The sequence below is a fragment of the Schistocerca gregaria genome, chromosome 4 (assembly GCF_023897955.1).
Source record: "Schistocerca gregaria isolate iqSchGreg1 chromosome 4, iqSchGreg1.2, whole genome shotgun sequence".
Classification (NCBI taxonomy): domain Eukaryota; kingdom Metazoa; phylum Arthropoda; class Insecta; order Orthoptera; family Acrididae; genus Schistocerca; species Schistocerca gregaria.
The window spans coordinates 716056527-716078964 of record NC_064923.1 but is presented as its reverse complement, the minus strand read 5'-3'; the positions used below and the strand labels follow the sequence as shown (position 1 = coordinate 716078964).

Below are 22438 nucleotides of genomic sequence, written 5' to 3'. Positions count from 1 at the left end.
CGCGGTCAACGTTATATGAGTTTCCTGTGTGTCCCCTAAATCGCTAAGACTAACACTGGTATGATTCTTAGGCAGAAGACGCAGTCGATTCCTTCAACACCCATGTTCTTTCCAAGACCATGCATCTTTTCTATTGACCTAGAAATGGGTAAGAAGTTCAGGAATTGGAAGAAAAACAAATATAATAATAGAAGAAAGGAACGAAAAGGGAAGACGCCTGGTTGGGCATTTGTTCATAGCACAGTTTAATAGTTGCGAACACAGTCATGAAACGCAGCTATGTAGGCGCAAGAGATCTGAGATATCGGGGTTTGAAAACGATCAAACAGATTAAAACTGTGTGCCGGACAGAGACAGGAACGTGGCATCTTTGCCTTTTGCGAGCAAGAGCACTGGCCCGCGAAAGGCAAAGGTCCCGAGTTTCCAGACTCGATCCGGCTCACAGTTTTAATCTACAAGGAAGTTTCATATCAGCGCACACTCCACTGCAGAGCGAAAATCTCATTCTGGATCATATACACAGGTATAGAAAAAACAGAGCTCCTACGGCTCCCGTTGTTGCTATAAACCGACTGTAATGGAGCAGTGTGACGTGAGCTGACGTGAAGGATGCCTTGCAGACGCGTGCGCGAAACTTGCCGTCAAATCAGTGAGTTTGAGAGAGGACGCATAATTGGCATAAGAGAATGTGATGCATCCATCTGGGAAATTGCTGTTCGTGTGGGACGAAGTGTTTCGGCAGTGGAACGGTGTGTGTAGAATGGTTCATGGAAGGGCGTAGAACTCGACGAGATGGATGAGGTCGTACCATCCAGATTCCCCCCCCCGAGAAGGTGGCATTGAATGACAGGTCTGTGTCCTCCTCGTCTCTGGCGCGGCAGAGGAACAGTGTAACACATCGTACACTACAAGGGGTGACAGCTCGTCGTCGTTTATTACAACATGGCTTACGTACGTGTCGTCTTCCTCTTTTCCGCCTACTCTTGACGAATGTGCAGAACCATGCTAAACGGCAGTGGTGTATGTAATGACGTCTCTTGGGTAGGAATGGCATCAGATAATGTTTTCAGTGGAATCCAGGTCCTGTTTGTTAGAAAATGATGGCCGCATTTTGGTTCGCCGCAGACAGGGGACCGGTATCACCGTGACTGCATTCGCACGAGACATGAAGAGCCAACTCAAGGCCTTCCGGTATGCTGTGCTGTTGGGTACAACCACAGATCACATTTGCTGAGTGTCCAGGACACTTTGACCATTGTGACGTACGTGAAAGACCAGTAGCCATAACCTTTCCGCAGACGCCATCTTTCAACAATACAATGCTCGAACACGTGCCTTCTTGGTGTCAGAGGATGCCAGCCTTTTGCCCTGGCCCGCCTTTCACCAGACTTTTTGCCAATCGAAAATGTGCTGGAGGTGGTGAAATGAAGGGTGCAGCGCTGTGACCCAATGCCAACCACCACAGATGCAGCATTGGCGCCCATACCGCGAACGCCATTTACGGCTTACACACATGATGCCATCACGCATGGAACGAGTTATCAGGACCCGTGGTGGATCCTGTGCCTACTGGGCAATAGGACACATGCTTAACCGAGGAGACTGAAATGGTGTTCTGCAAAACAAACTGATGTACATGTACATGTCCTGTTATCTTTGGTTGTTCAAGGTGTACTGTTTTCTGAAGAGTGGCAGTCTAATGAAAGCGGGACACGTGGAAAGGAAGCAAATAAACTGCTCATTATTCTAAAAGTAATGCAGTTATCACACTGTGTGACAATGCGGTCTATGCCTTCATGGGAAAATGCTGTTAGTTACTGAACCATTAATTGTACACAGGCGAACACATCTTTGTCAGGAGTAAATCGGCGGCCCCTATTGCCTTACTTCGGGCTTCAAAAATATGGAAGTCACACAAGGAGAGATCGTAAATTATGGAGGACGTGTAAGGGCCTCGCAGCGAACCTTCATCAGCGTAGACGAAATAACCTTGGAAACAAGTTGGGGCGGGCATTATCCTGCAACGGAATGATGTCGTCCACCAACATTACTGGGCGTTTACACTGGCCGGCTCTTTAATTCCACGTGGACACGACATAGTGGTGTTTTCCCTGTTTAGGGTATGATCCTCTTATTGAGTTTAAGAAAACGCTTAATGTGGAGGGATATGTATATACAGGGTGAGTCACGTAACGTTACCGCTGGATACAGTTCGTAAACCACATCAAATATTGACGAGCCGATTCCGCAAACCGAACGTGAAGAGAGGGGCTAGTGTAATTGTTTAACACAAACCATACAAAAACGCAGGGAAGTATGTTTTTTAACACAAACCTATGTTTTTTTTAAATGGAGCCACGTTAGTTTTGTTAGGACGTCTGAACATATAAACAAATACGCAATCAGTGCCGTTTGTTGCATTGTAAAATGTTAATTCCATCCGGAGATATTGTAACCTAAAGTTGACGCTTGAATACCACTCCTCCGCTGTTCGATCGTGTGTATCGGAGAGCACTGCACATATATCGCGATTCTACAGAATGATCTGCCAACGTTGCCCGAAAATGTCCCACTGGAAACGCGTCGACGTATGTGGTATCAGCATGATGGTGCACCTGCACATTCCGCAATTAACAGAAGGCTGACCCTTGACAGGATGTTCGACGGGCGTTTCATGGGACTTGGAGGACGCATAAATTGGCCAGCCCGTTCTCCTGATCTTACACCTCTGGACTTCTTTCTGTGGGGTACGTTAAAGGAGAATGTGTACCGTGATGTGCCTATAACCCCAGAGGATATGAAACAACGTATTGTGGCAGCCTGCGGCGACATTACACCAGATGTACTGCGACGTGTACGACATTCATTACGCCAGAGATTGCAGTTGTGTGCAACAAATGATGGCAACCACATTGAACATCTATTGGCCTGACATGTCAGGACACACTATTCCACTCCGTAATTGAAAACGGAAATCACGTGTGTACGTGTACCTCACCCCTCATGGTAATGTACATGTGCGTCAGTGAAAAAGACCAATAAAAAGGTGTTAGCATGTGGACGTAATTTGCTGTTCCAGTCTCTTCTGTAACTAAGGTCCATCACCGTCCCCTTTGGATCCCTACGTAATTCGGTGCTCTCCGGTACACACGATCGAACAGCGGAGGAGTGGTACTCAAGCGTCAGCTTTAGGTTACAATATCTCCGGATGGAATTAACATTTTACAATGCAACAAATGACACTGATTATGTATTTGTTTATATGTTCAGATGTGCTAACAAAACTAACCTGGTTCCTTTTTTAAAAAATTAGGTTTGTGTTAAAAAACATACTTCCGTGCATTTTTTTATGGTTTGTATTAACCAATTATACTAGCCCCTCTCCTCACGTCCGATCTGTGGAATCGGTTCGTCAGTATTTGATGTGGTTTACGAAATATATCCAGCGGAGCGATAGGTAACTCATCCTGTATACACACATTTTACAGCAATGTGTACTGTGTACAGTAGAAGAGGAATTTGAAGATGATGAGCGTATGGGCATGAAAATGTATCGTCACATCAAGCAGCGTATATGTGGCAATGGTCTGCAGGAAGTAATAAACCTGAACTAGACACTCGCCCGGCGTTCCAACCTGAATCAAATGGAACAGCTTTGAGGTGTGTTAGAACGTCGACTTCCTCCAAGACTCCTGCATCTAACATCACTGCCTTCCCTGGTAACAGACCTTGAGGAAGCTTCGCAGACGTACAAACACCTTACTGATAGTTTTCCCAGCAAAGTTCTAGCAGTCTTGAGGGCAAAGGGCGGATACACTGCATGTGCAACGCCGCGAAAACATGCATTCCTATATTATATATCTGTATGGGGAGAAAACACAGCGGAGTATTAAACGCCTTTGAAGCTGCGCCTTAAGAAGGATAATTTATAAAGCTCTTATGCTTTCCTATAACGCTGCCGTGAAGAGAATACGGTCCCGTGTTTCGCCATAGTGATCCACCATATCGTAACTGCTGCGGCCAGCATCGCCCTGCAACGAGAGATACATTACACTTGGAAGCAGTTGGATGGAAACGACCGTGAACTTCTGACCGTCCATCTGAAGCTGGCGAAGTCACTTACAGCTTTGGATTGTGACTGGATGACGCAAGCCACTGTAGCACAAGAGGTATCATCACAGAGGTAAACCATGGAGAGACAGAAAGGGAAATTCAGCCAGCTTTCGGAACAGTAGCAATAGACAGAATGTAAAACAACAGAATATCCTGTGCTCATCACTGTGACAAGATACATCGGACAGGGGTGCCATCTCGGAACTTAAGAAGAGAATTCTGTACTATCGCCGTGGTGTATGCCTGTCATTGACATAATAATAAGTGGTGTGAAACAAGCAATTCCCAAGTTTTCCTGTGAAACTGCAAGTAGAGATTCGCCAAGAAACGAGCCGTATTTTTGCAAAATCCAAGCCTTTAGTACGGAACATGACTTTAGATGTGTATTGTGGAATTTACGAGCTCCACGACGACCCTCTCATCATAGTCCTTCCAGTTGACAATGGAAAAACAGCTGTCATAATGAAACAATCCGACTGTGACGCGAAGATCCGTTCGATGCTGAAGTGGAAGAAGTACCAAATACGGCCACAGGACCCAAAATCTAGAATTGTGAGGAAGATGTCGGAACTTTTTACGCGATCTTCTCTGGGAGAGTGTCGTTAAAAATCCCCTCCCTTGTGTGCAACGACCACCTACATTTTCCGACATTCCAAATGAACATAAGGACACCTGCTAATGGCCAGTCGTTAGCACCGCTGACTTACAAAGAATATCTGGACAGCCTCCTCACTCTGCGCGTTGCTACTGTGTGCGCCGTATCGAGAACAGAACAGACTCCATCAACCTAATTAAACGCCTGTATGTTTGCAAATGAGTTATGTTGATCTGCTTTGATTTGGTCTCATTAGTGACACCCATTACCACCAAGACCTCTATAAATCTACTTTCCCAGTTATTCGACAGCACTGTTGTGGATTCATTTCACCGCACTGTTACATCATCGTATTTTTTATGCTGTGGAGAATATTTGAATCAAATGGACGCCATTGTGATGGCTAGCCTGACGGCATCAGTTATATTGAAACGTCCCCTTAGAAAAATTATACAAGATTGTGCTTAAACTGACACACAATATCTTTAGCGCAACGCAATCTGACTTCCAAAAATCCCTACGAAAGAATGGCCCTGACTAGCATTAACCTATACGTTTCACAAATCACTTACCTCACAAAAATCTTCGTTACTCAAGCTACTGCAATACAGCGAGCGCCACTACTGCCAGCTAAATAAAAGATTCAAACTACTGAAGGCACTAACTACTGATAGGCATAGTTAGCAAATGAAAGATTTTAATAGAGAACAAACAATGTATTTACCTCACAAGTCATAATATATATAGCAGTTCATGACACCAATTCTTACAAATTTCAAAACTCCGCCATCTCTCTCCCCACGTCCACCACTGCTGGCGGCTCACCTCCAACTGCCCAACGCTACGCGCTGTTCACATCCAGCTGCCGCTGCCCAACACTACAATGGCGAGTATTACAACAATGACAACCAGCCACAGACTGCACACGGCACAGCCAGTGATTTTCATACAGAGCGCTACGTGGGGTTACCAATAAGAAAACCTAAACAGCCTACTTACAATATCCAACATTTCTATGGAGTACTTTGAGGACACAGCCCGCGACATGGCTGCTGCAAATTCTACTTGATTTTATATCCTACTTGCTTTTATCATTACATCTATAACACATTCATTGTCTGACTACATGGACGTGAAAAACCTGGAAGAGTTCTAGGACAATATCAACGGTATCTATTACAACAATAGGTTCACTGTGGATGTTGTGTATGTCCTGGTATGCTTTTGCCATGGTATCAAATTATTTTCCAGGTACTAAAAACCAGTTACGACTTTCAAGTGTGAATAATACAATTTACACACATTCGGTTGGGCAAATGTACCTCTTTGCCTGGAATATTAGCTCGATATTGTCTGTGGGTCGAGTTGTGCGTCATCTGCTTTTATGACCAGGAACTAAACTAGCTGCAAAATTGTTTTAACTTGTATTCCATACGTTTATAACTACTACAGGTCACTTAATCTCAACGAATTAGACAATGACAGTTTTATATAGACGTAATATGGAAGTCAAATCAAATTAGGCGTGAGTACCAAGGTACTATTCCAATTCTTAACACTGGTCTGCATGATATCAGATGACTGGAGAGTAACATGTGATATTGTCTCAACTTTTTACCATGATTCCAAATCTGTTTTCAATTTTTTGCTATCACGTACAGTTTTGCCACAATTTGACTTCAAAGATGTATTGCTGTGCTAGTAGGTTAAGCGTATTTTTGGAGGGAAATTTCTGTATACGACTCTGTATACCTTTAGGTTTTTAAACATATTGATCCTAGTTGTTATTGTGCGCTTGACTCACACGCTTGGATTACCAGTGCTATATTGTGATTACTCAGTATATTTAAGACAGTATTAATAAAACACTTCGCCTCTCTTTGATAGTCACTACAGTGTCAACACGAAAGTCTGTGTGGAGCCTAAATATTTTCTGTTACATTTTTGGGAATTATACAGTGGCTAAGCAGACGCTATGTAAAAAGCTTACCATCCTTATTTTAAACTGAAACTCTGTGACCAGGAGGAGGTATGGGGACCAGAGACAGTTTGCCGCTATTGTGTGGAGAGGTAAGATTGAGGACAAAAGGAAAGAAAACATACATGCTATTCGTGATTACAATGGTTTGGAGGAAACATAACAGTCACCTTAATGACTGTTATTTCTGCTTAGTTCAAGGCTACAGTTCGAAAAATAAGAGGTAAATTGTGCATCCAAGCATTTATTCAGCCATTAGGCCAGTTTTCAGATGGAGAAGATCTTACTCGTCCTCTTCCTCAAGCTATTGTACAGAACGTGGCAGAAGGTGATGAAAAAAATGAAGTTGATGCAATTACCGAAGACGATACTGATGTCTAGCAGCCTGAATACGACTTTACTCCATAGCTGCTCTCTCAGAGTGAAATTAATGCTCTCGTACGAGATTTGAAGTTGCCTAAGGAATCTGCGGAACTACTTGGCTCCAGGTTAAAAAGTAAGAATCTTCTGGAACTATACATGGTACAGACATAAAGAATTAATTCATTTATTCTCACAGAACGAATTTTTGGTTTACCGCACTAATATAAACGAGTTAATGCTCTTCTGTAACATTGAACATGATCTCAAATAGTGGAGACTTTGATAGACCCGTCAATGAGGAGCCTGAAAGGTGTGTTACTGCATAATGGAAACATGTATGTGTCCAGTCTTGTGGCCCATTCAGTTCAAATGAAAGCAACGTATCAGAATATGAAGATATTCTTAACAAGTATCCAGTGTGAGGAACACACTTGGCTTAACTGCGGTGACTTCAGAGCTATCAGAGCACTATTAGGACAACCAGCTGCGTTCACAGAAGTGTTTTGCTTTCTATGCGATAAGGACAGTCGGATAAGGCAACGACATTGGAGTGTGAGAGTCTGGTCAGAGCGGAGAAATTTTGTGCCCGTAATTAAAAATATTCTGAATTATACGCTTGTAGAACAGAAAAAAGTCTTGCTTCCACCTCTACAAATAAAACTGGGCTTGAAGCAATTTGTAAAGGTTCTACCACAGGATGGGCCCTGCAATCAGTACCTTTCCGAGAAATTTCCCTTCAACACACGAGACAAATTCAAAGCTGGAATTTTTTCTTAATCCTCAATGAAAAACGTACTTGGTACGCTGAAATTTGTCGCCGACTTCGATTCTTCAAACCAAAACACAGCTAGCTTGCTCGAGTCCAGCAAAGGCAGTCATCTTTAACGCAACTGCCACCAGCGCTCCTTACGGTGCTATTCGGCACTAGCGAATTACGCTATACATACTGACGCTACAATCGCCTCTGTAGGTACTATGAATTATTTATATGAATTATCAAAGTTGTAAAGTTCTTTTTGAAACACCCCGTATTTATTAAATGGCAAAGAAGGTTGTATTCTTTCGAAAAATTCATTTTAGACAACATAAAAGTATTTATACTGACCGAACTAATTATTTATTCAGTCAGTAAAAAATACGTAAACTACTGAAGTGGTAGTCTCACAAATGTGTGTAGAACCACTGAATATAATAACGACAATAATAATCTGCAGTAAAGTTTGCATGCTTGAGTTTTTAAGTGGTAGCGGATTCCCCAAATGCTAACCATGTTAAAAATACTAACTGGACATCAATGAAGTCCCGTGAAGTATCAAGTCCCATTTGCCAACCATACACAAAATAACTGAAACTTAGAAATAAATGAAATTCAGTATAGGGATTAACAGATCCAAAGACGCATAATAAGTAGAGTCCAGCAGGGCAGCCAGTAATAATTTAATTTAATTAAGTCGCAAACATTTGGAGCAACATTCTCCTTTATGATCTCCATTGTATCTGATAATGGGACATTACTAAATAACGATGTCATATCGAAGCTAACAAGAAGGTCACCTGCGGATATCTTCGGTGTGCGTATAATTCATAAAAAAAGGTTTCGAATCGTTTATAAAAGTATTTGTTTTACCAACTACATGTCTCACTTTGTCAGATCAATGACGTGCTAGAAAATAAGTCAGCGAGTTAATCCCACTGACGATAGGCTTCAAATGAACTGATTCTTTATGTATTTTGGATAGTCCACATATTCTGAGTGAGATAGGTATTCGTGGTGTTATATTCTTTGTAATAGTGCTGTCCAGTCTGGAGTCTGATATTAGGTTTTTCACTTTCCGAAAGATTCTGTTCATCGGATCGCTTTTTAACTTGCGATACACAGGATCAGCTAGTAGTTGTTACATATTCCTGTGATAATCCACAGCGTCCAAAACAACAGTAGCATTCCCCTTATCCAATTTCGTTACAACTATGCTTTCGTTTCTCATGAGATCAATAAGAGATTTCCTTTCCTGCTCTGATATGTTGCTTTCGGAGTTTTCGGTTTCCGTAGAAGTCTCGACACATTTTGTCTTACTTCTTCGGCCTGCACCTTCGGAAGATGAAACAAGGATGCTTCGACGGCACTTAAGATTTCTTCAACAGGTATTCTCTTCGCTGTAGTTGCGAAATTCAGACCAGAACTGAAACAGCTGCTTTGTCGAGTACTTCTGACGAGAGATTCACCACTATTCGTTTCGGATCCACAGCAGCGTCTTCCTTCTGAATTTTAACCGCTCGCTTCTCGAACTTCTCTCCCCAGGACGGGGATTAAGTGGACAGAATAACGTTTGATCATTCAACAATGTTTTCGAATGTTGGTGAATCTCTCGTCAGAAGTACTCGACAAAGTAGCTGTTTCAGTTCTGGGCGCGCTCTTTTAACACAGATCATTGTAAGTCCTAGTCCCTATCTCCCTTTGAAGTAAAGCCTTCGCATTCATCATCTTTCTGACACTGCAATCCGCCCCTCACTGCCAGTGGCTATTTATGTTTCTCTCCCACTATCTCACACTGATTTACAGTATGTCGCACTGCCATCGTCTCCTCCCTTACGTACACTGTCTCCTTTTGTCTTTCTTTCCCGCTGTTTCTTTCTCCACAATACATCAGCTGTTCAAAAGGCGTGGAGAGTCCGACTTACTTTTTCCATTATATCCACGTGTTTAAAAATTCGGTCCAAACTGCGTCCTCCGATATACCTACATGTTAAGGTTCTCCGGTCTGAGGGGGTCCATATCCTTCAAGCCTATGCATGCTCTCCACTCATCTGTATTATCATTTCAACTGTCTCCTCTCTCTTTTGCTTCTACCTCCATCTGCCTCTCTTTCTCTGTCTCTCACTGACCGTCAGCATCTCCTTTTTTTTTTTTTTAGGCTGTCTCTGCTATTGTCTTCATCCATCTCTCCTTCAGCGTTACTTTCTTTTCCCCACCATCGCTGTGTTTTCTCTCTTTCTGTTCCGTTGGCAATGTCTCCTCTCTCTTCCATTGTCACTGTCGCTCCGCTACCTCTTTCGACACCAGATAGTGCAAATGTGTTCGCATACCTTAATTTTTTGTTAGGAAGGCGGTATGAGGATTGAGACTACTGGTTCTACACTTCCCAGTCATAAAGAGGGACATATAGGCCTTCTTTGTGATCTGATAGGAACATTTTTCAGATAGGTACCTCCTTTCCCGTGTTACAGCGCTTTAGAAAACGAATACTGAAAGTCAGTAAAATTTTGGTTGGTTGATTTGTCGCGAGGGGACCAAACAGCGAGGTCGTCGGCCTCATCGGATGAAGGAAAGGAAGGGGAACGAATTCGGCCGTGGCTTTTCAAAGGAACCATTCTGGCATTTGCCTGAAGCGAAAAACATAAATTAGGATGGCGGACGCGGGGTTGAATTGTCATCCTCCCGAAAGAGAGTCCCGCGTGCTAACCGCTGCGCCACTTCTCTCGGTAGTGAAGTTCTGAGAGTTTATTTATATACTTCGACATTTTTATGTACTTTGACATGTATTAACAAAGAATATGCACGTATGCATTTACGTTTTTTTTTTCTGGATACCTTGGTCATCGACAGCAGTTCGTCGAAAACGCCCGCCTTGTGATTCGAATCTCAAAAGATTAGAAATGTTATTACAAATATTTTACTGAATTTGCAACCTTTAAAGCTTCACATGATTTTGGCACTCATTTTAACTGCTTTTCAGGCGTATTAACACCCTCTTCAGCCCATTTTGTGTCTCTGCAGTCCCACTTTGGGCGTATTTACATAGGCGTGAACGGCCTGTTATACAGACAGAGATCATCATCAAGCTTTATTGCTTAGAAATGCCGAGTAAAATTATAGTTTGATAACCTCAGAACCCTTGAAAGACCCTAGAACCTTTGCCATGTGTTCAATAGATTACTTAAAACTACATTTGCGCCTCAGACTGGTCATTACGTATTGTACACGTATGACTACAGTAAATTTGTATCTACGGATCTCAATAACGGATAATTAAATCGAAAAAATTTTCAATATTCCCGAGAATATTATCTTAAGAACGTTCGGTGAAAATTTCGACGATGCCGCTATGGATGTGGTCATCCCCACAATTTGTACTTTTGGTACCCAAACATTATATTTTACTTCAGTGTATCTTTATAATGCATACAGATTTTCGAAACGGAGAAATGGCATTTCTAGACGAATGACTACAGACTCGCCAGTCAACCACGGTGCAAAAATGATAAAAACCAGTTTTTGCACTTTCCTGCATAAATACAGTAACTTTGAAATTATGGATCTCAGTAACGAATAACGATGTCAAAACATTTTCGAAGTTCCCCAGGAAAATAATCTTAAGACATTTGATAAAAATTTCGACTGTCCGCCGTGAACAGAAATTTTGGAAGTGACCATCCCCACAATTAGTTCTTTTTGTACCCAAAAATCATGGTGTTCTGGGGTTTCCTCTTGAGTGCCCATGAAAAAAATGCCTCATAAGGTCCACCCTATACTACACTTACTTCCAAAGAACCATCCAATTTGTCTGGGCTGCATATTCATAATATAGAGAACAATACAGAACGATGAATTTGATTCGAAGTGAGAAACATGAAATCAACACAGTTCAGAAAAACAAGAAAGCCTTGAGTCCTCATAATGGTAAAAGAAGTTTTCGAAAAGAAATAGTCATTACCATATGGACATTATGCAGTCTGAGACTGCTTAAGCACTCATTTTTCACATTGTAAAAAATAGAATACAAATTTGTGTATATTAATTTAAACACTTCTGAAAAAGCTCAACAACATTAGCAGTACTAACATCTTTAAAAAGATTAATGAGTTAGAAGTAAATGCTTTATGTAATATTACTGGTTATGAATAATTACCTACCGTACATGGAAAAAATATTTTTGGATTTGGTAATGAATTTAAAATTAGTTTACTTCATAAACAATTAAAAATAATTAGTAACAGGATCTTCAATTTTTTGAAGGAGGTAATATTAAAACGAGATATAAGGAAATGAGGAAACTCAAAAATAATGATAAAGATTTCATCATTTGGAACTTACTCATGAAATTTTTTAAAAATCGTAATACTTCCTATTAAATTTTATAAAAAATAAATGGACAACACAAAGGAATTAATCATGAACTGCACAACACTAAGGTGTGTAGTCACCATATGGATAACATATATTGAAGAACAATATAGGTATCGGACAGATGGTTATCATAATCTAAAGAATGTAATAAATACCAAAAAATAAAAGTTGAACCTGAATATAATAGAAATGTAAACAAGCCTTGTCGCAAAAATCATTTACAAACAACTGTTCATAAAAATCTTCAGGCTGCTCAAGAAGAAATAATTAAATTTTAGATAGTTAATTCTTTCCCTTATGTCTTTAAATTTCACTTTTATTTCCTTACATTCACCTTTTTTAAAAAGAAGATAATTTTTATAGTAAATGAGCATAATAAAAATATTCATTCATCTTATTTCTATCCATTTTATAATAAAATATACGTTTCTCAATTAAAGGAATTGAGTTAGACGATAGTAGAGGAAATATCAGGTTCTGGATGAAAATTTTTTAGAAGAAAGTGAGTGAGTGTGTCATTCGCTCACTTTTTTGTATTAAGAAATTGAGCTAGCACCTGCTAGTTTCTTCTACTAGAGTCTCAAAACTGTGAAATATGTCGGAATTCTTAGTGATCTGGAATACGTGGGCATACATTTTAATGCTTCTTCTAGCGACACTGACAGGAAAATTAACTAGTAAGATCTATGGAACTATGTTAGGTGGTCGACTATAATCTGTATTGCCATTCTGGATGGTAAGGTTCCAAGTGAACAGAAATATCTATATTTATTTGACAGCATTTATGACGAAAAAGCAATCATTTCTCGTTTCGAATATTTTTGGATAACATTCTTGGACAAAACGGTGGCTTTATGTTCATGATTTCGCAGGTATGGTCGAAGCTGTATCTCATGCCAATGTGTGCTCCACACCCCTTTAGGTGAAAATTTACATTAGTTTGTGTAATGTCTCTTCATGATAGTAAAGATAAAAGTGAGTGTCATGTTTTATTTATTAATTTCAGGTGCATCCCTGAACTTGAAGGAAAATACAGAAAACGAACAAGACATCAAGCCTGGTAGCACCCAAGAGCCTGGACAAAAAGTGAAAAACAAGAAGGAGCAGCGCTGCAAGGATACAAAGGATAGCAGCAGTTTGCCCTCGAAAAACGATGAACTGCCTAAGAGTCCATACAAACCTCAAAATTCCTCTGAGGAGCAAATTTCAGGACCCTGTCAACATACTCTAGGCACAAGCACTGACTCGCTTCCTAGTCGTGCAAGATTTGGGCACACCGAAAGAACACCTATCGCTACAACAACTGTATGCAATTGTATCCAACCACGAAATAAACGCTCTTCTGGAACATGATCTTTTAGAAGTTGCTGAATGAGATGATACCGAAAATCTTCTAGTGTGATGAAAAACGAAATCTATGGCGAAATACATTATGATTTATTCCTTCATTTTCTTCTGTTTCGTCATTGTAGACGAGTTGTGTGAACCTTACTAAATAATTAGCTTGTATGTTTTAAATTATTTGATGATATTTATTCGTTTTTATTTATTAAGTAAATGTGGGAAATAGTTATTAGTCATAACATTTTGATATTTAATGATTCACAGAAACATTATATGTAAATGTAAAAGCTTATGTGAGCGAAATCATGCATGTACTAACCAAATGAAATCTGTGTTATCACCTGCACCCTTCCAATATCTACTGCAATTAACTATTTGATCTGTTGACTTTTCAAAAGAAATTTTAATAACAGTTTGCCTTCGTTTACAATGTATATAATACAAAACAATATTCCTACATTACTATTTATATTTGATTAAAAATGTGCTGGGTACTAATTCAAAACACTACATATAAAAATGTTTAACATGCAAATATTATATGCTCAAATATTATACCACATATTATCTGTCTGAATAATACTGCATCTTCTGTAAAAGTAATATTCGTGTAATCTACATTATTTCTATAAATTAAATGAATGTTGTACACTTTTTTTATCAGTTTAATCTTATTTCTGTTATTCTGTTACCACAGGATCAGTTTAGGTTTTCAGCTACAATAATGCAAGTTTTTCGTATAATTATGCAGTAAATAATATGATAGTTTGTGTTCCAGTTCTTAAGCTGAGATGCGACGACTGGTAATGTTACTAAGACAGCCTAGAGCTGAATACAAGAAAAATGGGCACAATGATTCGGACGTAGGTTGAAAGTATCAAAGAACAAGCAAAGCGCATGTAATAACTGCCTCCAAATTTTGACACATTGTCGTTCTCTTAAACTCAGATTTGATTCCCTATTATGAAAGACATACACGTGAACTACGCAAATATATTTACTGTACCCAAGTCTTCCACTGTAAATTCCAGTCGGGATTTCTGCTGAAGGTGGCATGTAATTTTACAGTGAGAGGACCAACAGCTGCAACTACATTTCCATCTGTACACTCTGAAAATGGTTGGTACATAGCGTATCAATATCAGGATCATTCTTCTCTGTAACCCATCCCTTCCCATTCTCCCAATTCTCCCATTCCCTCCCCACTTCTCGACCACTATTCTTCCTTTTGAATGATGAGCGTGAATGAAGATAGCATCTTCCAATCTCTAAACGTCAGAATTTACTCTTTGTGGCGATTCCAGAAATTTAAATGGGTGGAGATAGTATAACATATTTCTTGACTCTTGTGTGCAGCATACGAGCTAAATGCAAATATCTGATATTACGCTTAAAGTGGTAGATACATAAATATGTCCATATAAACCGTTCGATTTGGGCATCTCCTATATGTATTTGAAGTTAACACGCCTGTCTTCAGAGTGTGTGTTCATTTTACTCAAAATTAGTTATTTTTAAAGTAAATCTTTGTACTTGTTATTACTAAACTTACAGGACTAATAAATTTGTATCATCCATACTGTGCTTTTAGAATCCAATGTTTTCAATCGGTCTGCGTGTCATTTATTACGGTAATTGGATTGTAAGTGGAGGCCTTTACGAAATTGACAGGGAGCTTCTAATTACAAGGACGTGTAAAAAGTGATGTTCCGAATTTTTTATCCTCTTCTCAATATCGACTGAGATATTAGCCTTCATTTCATGCATGTTACTCGGTCGAGTTTCCTGCATCGAGGACGCCAACTGCAACCCTTTGCCGCTAGAAGATTCTGAACTGTAGCATGTAACAAGGCGGTGTGAAACGTAACTATATCGGTACGCGAAATACAGCATGTTGTAATAGAGTTGCTGTCCGCCGTGATAGATGAGTGATTAGCGTGACGGATTGCCGTCCTTCGGGCCCGGGCTCGGTTTCCGGCTGGGTCGAGGATTATCTCCGCTCAGGGTGTGGGTGTTGTGCTGTCTTCAACATCATTGCATCCCCATCTGGCGCGCAGGTCGCCCAATGTGGCGTCGAATGTAATGAGACCTGCACCAAGGGGCCTCCCAGCCAATGACGCGAAACTCTCATTTCCATTCCCAATAGAGTTGTTAACTGCAGAAAGCTTCGTCCCGGCTAGGAGCACCCTCTACTTCAGCATGATAAGGTCAGACCGCACAGGAGCGCTGCATCATCAGCAACAATTCGATGCCTTCGGTTCACCTCACCAATCATCCTCCGTCGTACGCCATAGGATTTTCATTTTTTTCCAAATTTTACAGGAAACCTTCAAGGACTTCAAGTTGATAGTGCCGAAGAAGTGTTAGCAGAAGCGTGACGTGGCTCCGTCAATAAAGTCATTCTACGGCGATGGTATCAACAACCTGGTCTCTCGTTGGGAGAAATGTGTTCATCACCAGGGCGACTACGTTGAGAAATAAATATATAGACGTGCAGAACTAAGATGTAGAATAAAAAGTTTGTTTTATGTAAGAGGCATTAAGGGTTTTCACGTGAAGAATTCGGAGGCGTCTGTTTTCAGTACTCCCAGTTGGCCGAGCGGTTCTAGGCGCTTCGGTCCGGAACCGCGCTGCTGCTACGGTCCCAGGTTCGAATCCTGAATCGGCTATGGATGAGTGTGATGTCTTTAGGTTATTTAGGCTTCAGTAGTTCTACGTCTAGGGGAGTGATGACCTCAGATGTCAAGTCCCATAGTGCTTAGAGCCATTTGAACAACTTATTTATTTATTTATTTATTTTTGCACCACAGTACTTCTTAGTGATGATGAATGTAGCCGGCTAGGTTAGAACCCAATGACAACCAAATGGAACAGTTGGTGATATGTATAGGCTAATAATGGAGCGCTTCATTGGGAACGAATATTCTTGAGCTAATCACCAAACCGATCTCCAGACGGCATGCTGAGTTATAATGAGTTGCTGTCTCGACGAAAAGTATTGTGAATATCTGAAAGACAGGATTACTGGTGAATGCTCGGAAAAAACTAGGGGATACCTTCATTCAACGGAGTGCGTCTAGTAGCAAATGGTTATAATGGCTCTGAGCACTATGGGACTCAACATCTGAGGTCATCAGTCCCCTAGAACTTAGAACAACTTAAACCTAACTACCCTAAGGACATCACACACGTCCATGCCCGAGCAGGATTCGAACCTGCGACCGTAGCGGTCACGCGGTTCCAGACTGCAGTGCAGAGAAGCGCTTGGCCACACCGGCCGGCGTCTAGTAGCAGATGATGGTCCCAGTTATGATGTGCAAGGACTATATTGAAACGTTGCCACCTTCTGCTGGCGCCTCTGACAATGACTAACCGAGCTGTTGTATGAACATCGCTGTTCAGTGGGGACTACAAGCTTCAGATAATGTCTTCTATTGCGGAACCAAGAGGGAAGGCGAAAAGTGGCTGTTAGTTCAGCAGCCTTTCATCGAATCAAAGAGACAAGATGAAAGCTTATATATGGTCCCTCTACAAGTTAACTGTGAAGGCTGTTTGAATACTGTTACAAAGGGAAACACATGGAGCTTGGATCCCTCAAAAGCTTGACAAATGTATCGCGCGCTGCTACGACCTGACTGGGTTATGCTGGAATACAGTACGATACAGCCTCTACAAGCCTGCTGCAGAAAATCGACAGGTATTAATAAAAAGGCAACCTGCACCTTGGCTGACTGATGAACTAAAACAGCTCATGAATCTCAGAGATGCTGCACATCGAGCATACAAGATACACCCCACACCTGAAAATCATGCTGTATACAAGCACAAACGAAACAAAGTCAGTCAAGCGGTGAGAAACGCTAAGCTCAGACATGCCCGTACATTAGCTGACAATAGATGTAGGCCAGCTATACTGTAGAAAAATCTCCTTAGTCTCGGTTTAGGCAAAATAAAAGTTGCAGAAAATTCGATGGTCCCAGCTGAAGAACTAAACCGATGCTTCACATTACCTACAACCAAAACTGAACCGCAGAAGAAACAGAGAATCATTGATTACTTCATGGGGATGAACGACTGTAGCAAAGAAAAATTCTATCTACAGCACGTCACTTGAAGTACTGTCAAGAAAGCCATAATGCGGATTAGATCAGCATCTACTGGACATGATGGTATCACTATCCAGATGGTAAAACTTATAATTGACCAACTACTGCCCTCTATAACAGACATTTTCAACGATTCATTAATCACAAGTGTTTTCCCTGAGGCCTGGAAACTGGGACAAATTAAGACAATACGAAAAAGGACATCGCCACAGCACTCTCTGACTACCGCCCCATCTGCCTTCTTCCTGCACTATCAAAGGCCTTAGAATATATAGTTCATGACCAGCTCACCAACTACTTAATTACTAACAACCTACTAGACGAATACCAACCCGGCTTCCGTAAACATAGAAGCACAACGTCCGCTCTGATAAAGGTGACAGATAACCTGAAACTTGCCATGGACAGACAAGAAGCGACTATCATTTGCTTCTTAGATTTCAGCAAAGTATTTGATACTGTCGACTTCGACATCTTACTAGCCACACTTAGCGGTCTAAATTTCTCACCAAGTGCAGTGCAATGGTTTCGCTCATACATGACGTCTCGTCAGCAACGCGTCCTGTCTGGGAATATAAAATCACAATGGCGGCAGGTAGTGTCGGGCGTTTCCCAAGGCTCAGTATTAGGTCCTATACTCTTTTCTCTATATGTCAATGATGTGTCATCGGTTCTGACCTATTGCAAATATCATATGTATGCTGATGACCTTCACTTGCATCTAAGTGCGAAACCAAGCAATCTCAAGAAAGCTATTGAAAATTTCAATATTGACCTCGATGCACTGTCAAAATGGGCACAGGACATAGGTCTAAAACAAAACCCATCCAAAACCCAAGCGGTGCATGTTGGTCACTCTAAGCTCCTTAGCCCAAAACATCGGGAATCCGTACCACCTCTTATCCTAAATGGAACAAATATTAACTTCTCTCCCTCAGCAAAGAGTTTGGGAGAAATAATAGATGAAAATCTAAATTGGACAGAACACGTAACTGCAGTGTGAAAATAAGCGTCAGCATCCCTTCATGTCCTACAAAAATATAAAAAAACTCTTCCCTTTCGATCTGAAAAAGAAATTAGCACAAACGGTTATACTCCCAATCATTGACTACAGCGATATTACCTTACAAGGCCTCTCTCAGGAAAATTCCCGACGTCTAGAACTGGTCATGAATGTCTGCGTCCGATATATCTGTGACGTTCGACTTTTCAATCACATTTCACCAGCATATGCAAAATTGTCCTGGCTGCGTGCAGACAAACGCAGAGATTTCCATACACTCTGTCTCATCTACTGCCTTATAAATGTACACTGTCCCTCATATCTCTCCTCGTCCTTAACGCTCATGTCGGAACAACATGACGGAAACACACGTTCCCATTATAATAAAATCTTCTCCGTTCCACTGCATCGCTCAGTCACTTTCTCCAAGTCCTTTACAGTAGCGGGAACTGGACTCTGGAATAACTTCCCTCGTTATGATAGAGAACTTAAAAACATGTCCGGCTTCAAAAAACAGTTAATGATGTATCTACTTAAGCAACAGTAATGCCTTGCTCTGTACATGAATGCGCTTCACCTCATTACTTCCCTCTTTCCCCTCCTTAAATCTCCCTTCCCCAAAACTCGCTACTCTAGTAAACATCTACTTTACACACCGAGATATTAATGTACATCTGCACAAACCCTCATTACTATTGCTAATCTTTCTCATGTTTTGTCATTATTATTTGATTTTTTTACTGTTATTATTATTGCTTTTATCATAATCTGTATGTATAGCACCTGTTGTATAAATACTGCCGAATTTACTTTATTAGGTCTTAGTCACTACTCTTTATTCATATTGTCACTAGAGTAATCTAATTTTCTCATTTAAACTATGGTCATGATGTAACTGTGATGTGTGAAATGCTGCATGTGTGGAACACTGGTCCGATGTAAGAGAGGGCCTGATGGCCCTAATCTGATCAGGTTAAATAAATAAATAAAGCTCTGCATGCAGGTGCTCTAGCATCCACTCTGACGAACGTACTGTTAGTCGAAACAATTAAAAGAATTTTTATCAGTACGTAGAAAATACCTCAGCAACACTTTTGGCATGAGCTTACAAATAAGATGTGCGACCTGACCGTCAGATTTTAAATACACAGGTAATGAACACATAAATCAACACCAGTAATTGTGCGAGCATTTACAAGGCTAAGAAAATACCACAATCTCTTTCAGAAACCCAAGTACTGATCCATTTTAAGCAATAATACGGACATGTCGACCAGGAACTGGACGTAAGTATTAATATGGACTATTTTAAGAACCGAGGAATTAGCAACAGCAATTTAGAAGGCATCTTTAATAATGACAAAGTGGTGCATGTGCGTATACTGATGTGTCCCAGTGCAATGACTTAGCCGAATGTGCCTGTGTAGGTACTAAAAATCAAGAAGCTCTTTCGCCTACAGAAAGAGGTGTCATTTGACACAACTGAACGCATAACCATTGAAAGGTCACAAACTATGTCCATCAAAGTTCACCATATCGTGATAATCACGGACTCGTTCTATGCGGTGCAAACATTGACGTGCGTTGGTAAAGATATAGGGAGTTGTTATCTATAGGGTGACAATTATTGAACTGTGTGAAAGAAAACGTAAATTAGTTACAGACTAAGGAAGCTTCACTACAGATATTCGGATTTAGGTTATGACTTGTTCGATATGAGTGCCATCGTTGGCGATGATATGGCGCAGACGAATAGCGACATTCTGCGTGACCCGCTGAAGGGTCGGAACGTCGATGCTGTCGATGATCTCCTGAATGGTTCAAATGGCATTAAGCTCTAAGGGACTTTACATCTGAGGTCGTCAGTCCCCTCGACTTAGAACTACTTAAACCTAACTAACCTAAGGACATTACACACATCCATGCCCGAGGCAGGATTCGAACCTACGACGGTAGCAGCTGCGCAGTTACGAACTGAAACGCCTAGAACCGTTCGGTCACAGAGGCCGGTGATCACCTCCTGAATGGCTGCGTTCGGTTCAGCCATGTTTTTGGGGTTATTGCTATACACCTTGTCTTTAATACAGGCCCACAAAAAGGAGTCGCATGTGTTCAGATCTGGAGAATATGGTGGCTAATCGAGGCCCATGCCAGTGGCCTGTGGGAACCCCAGAGCCAGAACGAGGTCCCCAAAGTGATCATCCAGGACAGAAGCACTCTCCTGCTTCGATGGGATCGAGTAACGGCTTGAATGAACCACATCTTGTCGAAATCAGGGTCGCTTCAGATGATGGGATGAAATCATCTTCCAGAACCTTCACGTACCGTGCCATCAAGGAATATCGCACCGATTATTCCGTGACTGGACACTGCATACAGCCTCATGCTGACGGTGAAGAGAGTGCTCGATCGCGAAATGAGTATTCTCAGCCCCCAAATGCGCCAAGTTTGCTTCCTGACGTGACCAAATGAAAATAGGCCAAACTAAGCCACACTCACATCAAAGACCTGTTCGTCAATTCTATGGACAATAATGTTGGCGAAACACTATGGCTGATGGGTTTGAATTTTGTATCGGAAGATATGCAGGTCTTCAGGAACATTTTGTTGCAGTGTCTCCCGGTTGATTCCCACCTGTTGTGCAGTTAGTCTGATCGATTTACTGGGGCTTGTTTGAAAAACAGCGCGTGTCTTAAATATGTTTTCAGGAGTTTTCAACTTTTTCGGACGACCGACATCACCAACAATGTCATCAGGAACACTACCTGTTCTCTCAAACCTGCGAATGAAATTCATAACCGTTTGTGCACTTGGACCGCTTGTCTTCAGTCTTCAGCTGCAAATCGGTCGCAAACCTCCAATGAGCTGCAGAAGGGTTGTTATAGATCGCATAGTATGCCTTCACAATTTCAGGCACACTCCAACGTGACACTTTCACGTGCAAATGGCCGACAACAACAAGGTGCACACGCATGCGTATACTACACTACTGGCCATTAAAATTGCTACACCACGAAGATGACGTGCTACGGACGCGAAATTTAACCGACAGGAACAAGATGCCGAGATATGCAAATGATTAGCTTTTCAGAGCATTCACCCAAGGTTGACGCCGGTGGCGACACTTACAACGTGCTGACATGAGGAAAGTTTCCAACCGATTTCTCATACACAAACAGGAGTTGACCGGTGTTGCCTGGTGAAACGTTGTTGTGATGCCTCGTGTAACGAGGAGAAATGCGTACCATCACGTTTCCAACTTTGATAAAGGTCGGACTGTAGCCTGTCGCGGCTGCGGTTTATCGTGTCGCGACATTGCTACTCCCGTTGGTAGAGATCCAGTTACTGTTGGCAGAATATGGAATTGGTAGGGTCAGGAGGGTAATACGGAACACCGTGCTGGATCCCAACGGCCTCGTATCACTAGCAGTCGAGATGACAGGCATTTTATCCGCATGGCTGTAACGGATCGTGCAGCCACGTCTCAATCCCTGAGTCAACAGATGGCGACGTTTTCAAGACAACAACCATCTGTTCGAACAGTTCGACGGCGTTTACAGCAGCATGGACTATCAGCTCGGAACCCATGGCTGCGGTTACCCTTGACGCTGCATCACAGACAGGAGCGCCTGCGATGGTGTACTCTAAGACGAACCTGGGTGCACGAATGGCAAAACGTCATTTTTTCGGATGAATCCAGGTACTCTTCACAGCAGCATGATGGTCGCTCCGTGTTTGGCGACATCGCGGCGAACGCACATTCGAAGCGTGTATTCGTCATCACCATACTGGCTTATCACCCGGCGTGATG

General features: G+C 41.5%; 1 protein-coding gene across 2 annotated transcripts in view; it reads left to right on the top strand.

Annotated features, from left to right (window-relative positions):
- The window catches only part of LOC126365917 (uncharacterized), a 308245-nt gene that overhangs the window by 96406 nt on the left and 189401 nt on the right, over positions 1 to 22438 (top strand). The window contains exon 3 of one of the 2 annotated variants that reach the window (XM_050008660.1): positions 13181 to 14178. The exons of the other annotated variant lie outside the window; for it this stretch is intronic. Within the exon in view, the coding sequence (XP_049864617.1) occupies positions 13181 to 13527 (347 nt within the window). The 3' untranslated portion in view covers positions 13528 to 14178. Of the gene's footprint in view, positions 1 to 13180; positions 14179 to 22438 lie in introns of those variants that run through there. 2 annotated transcript variants of the gene reach the window in all.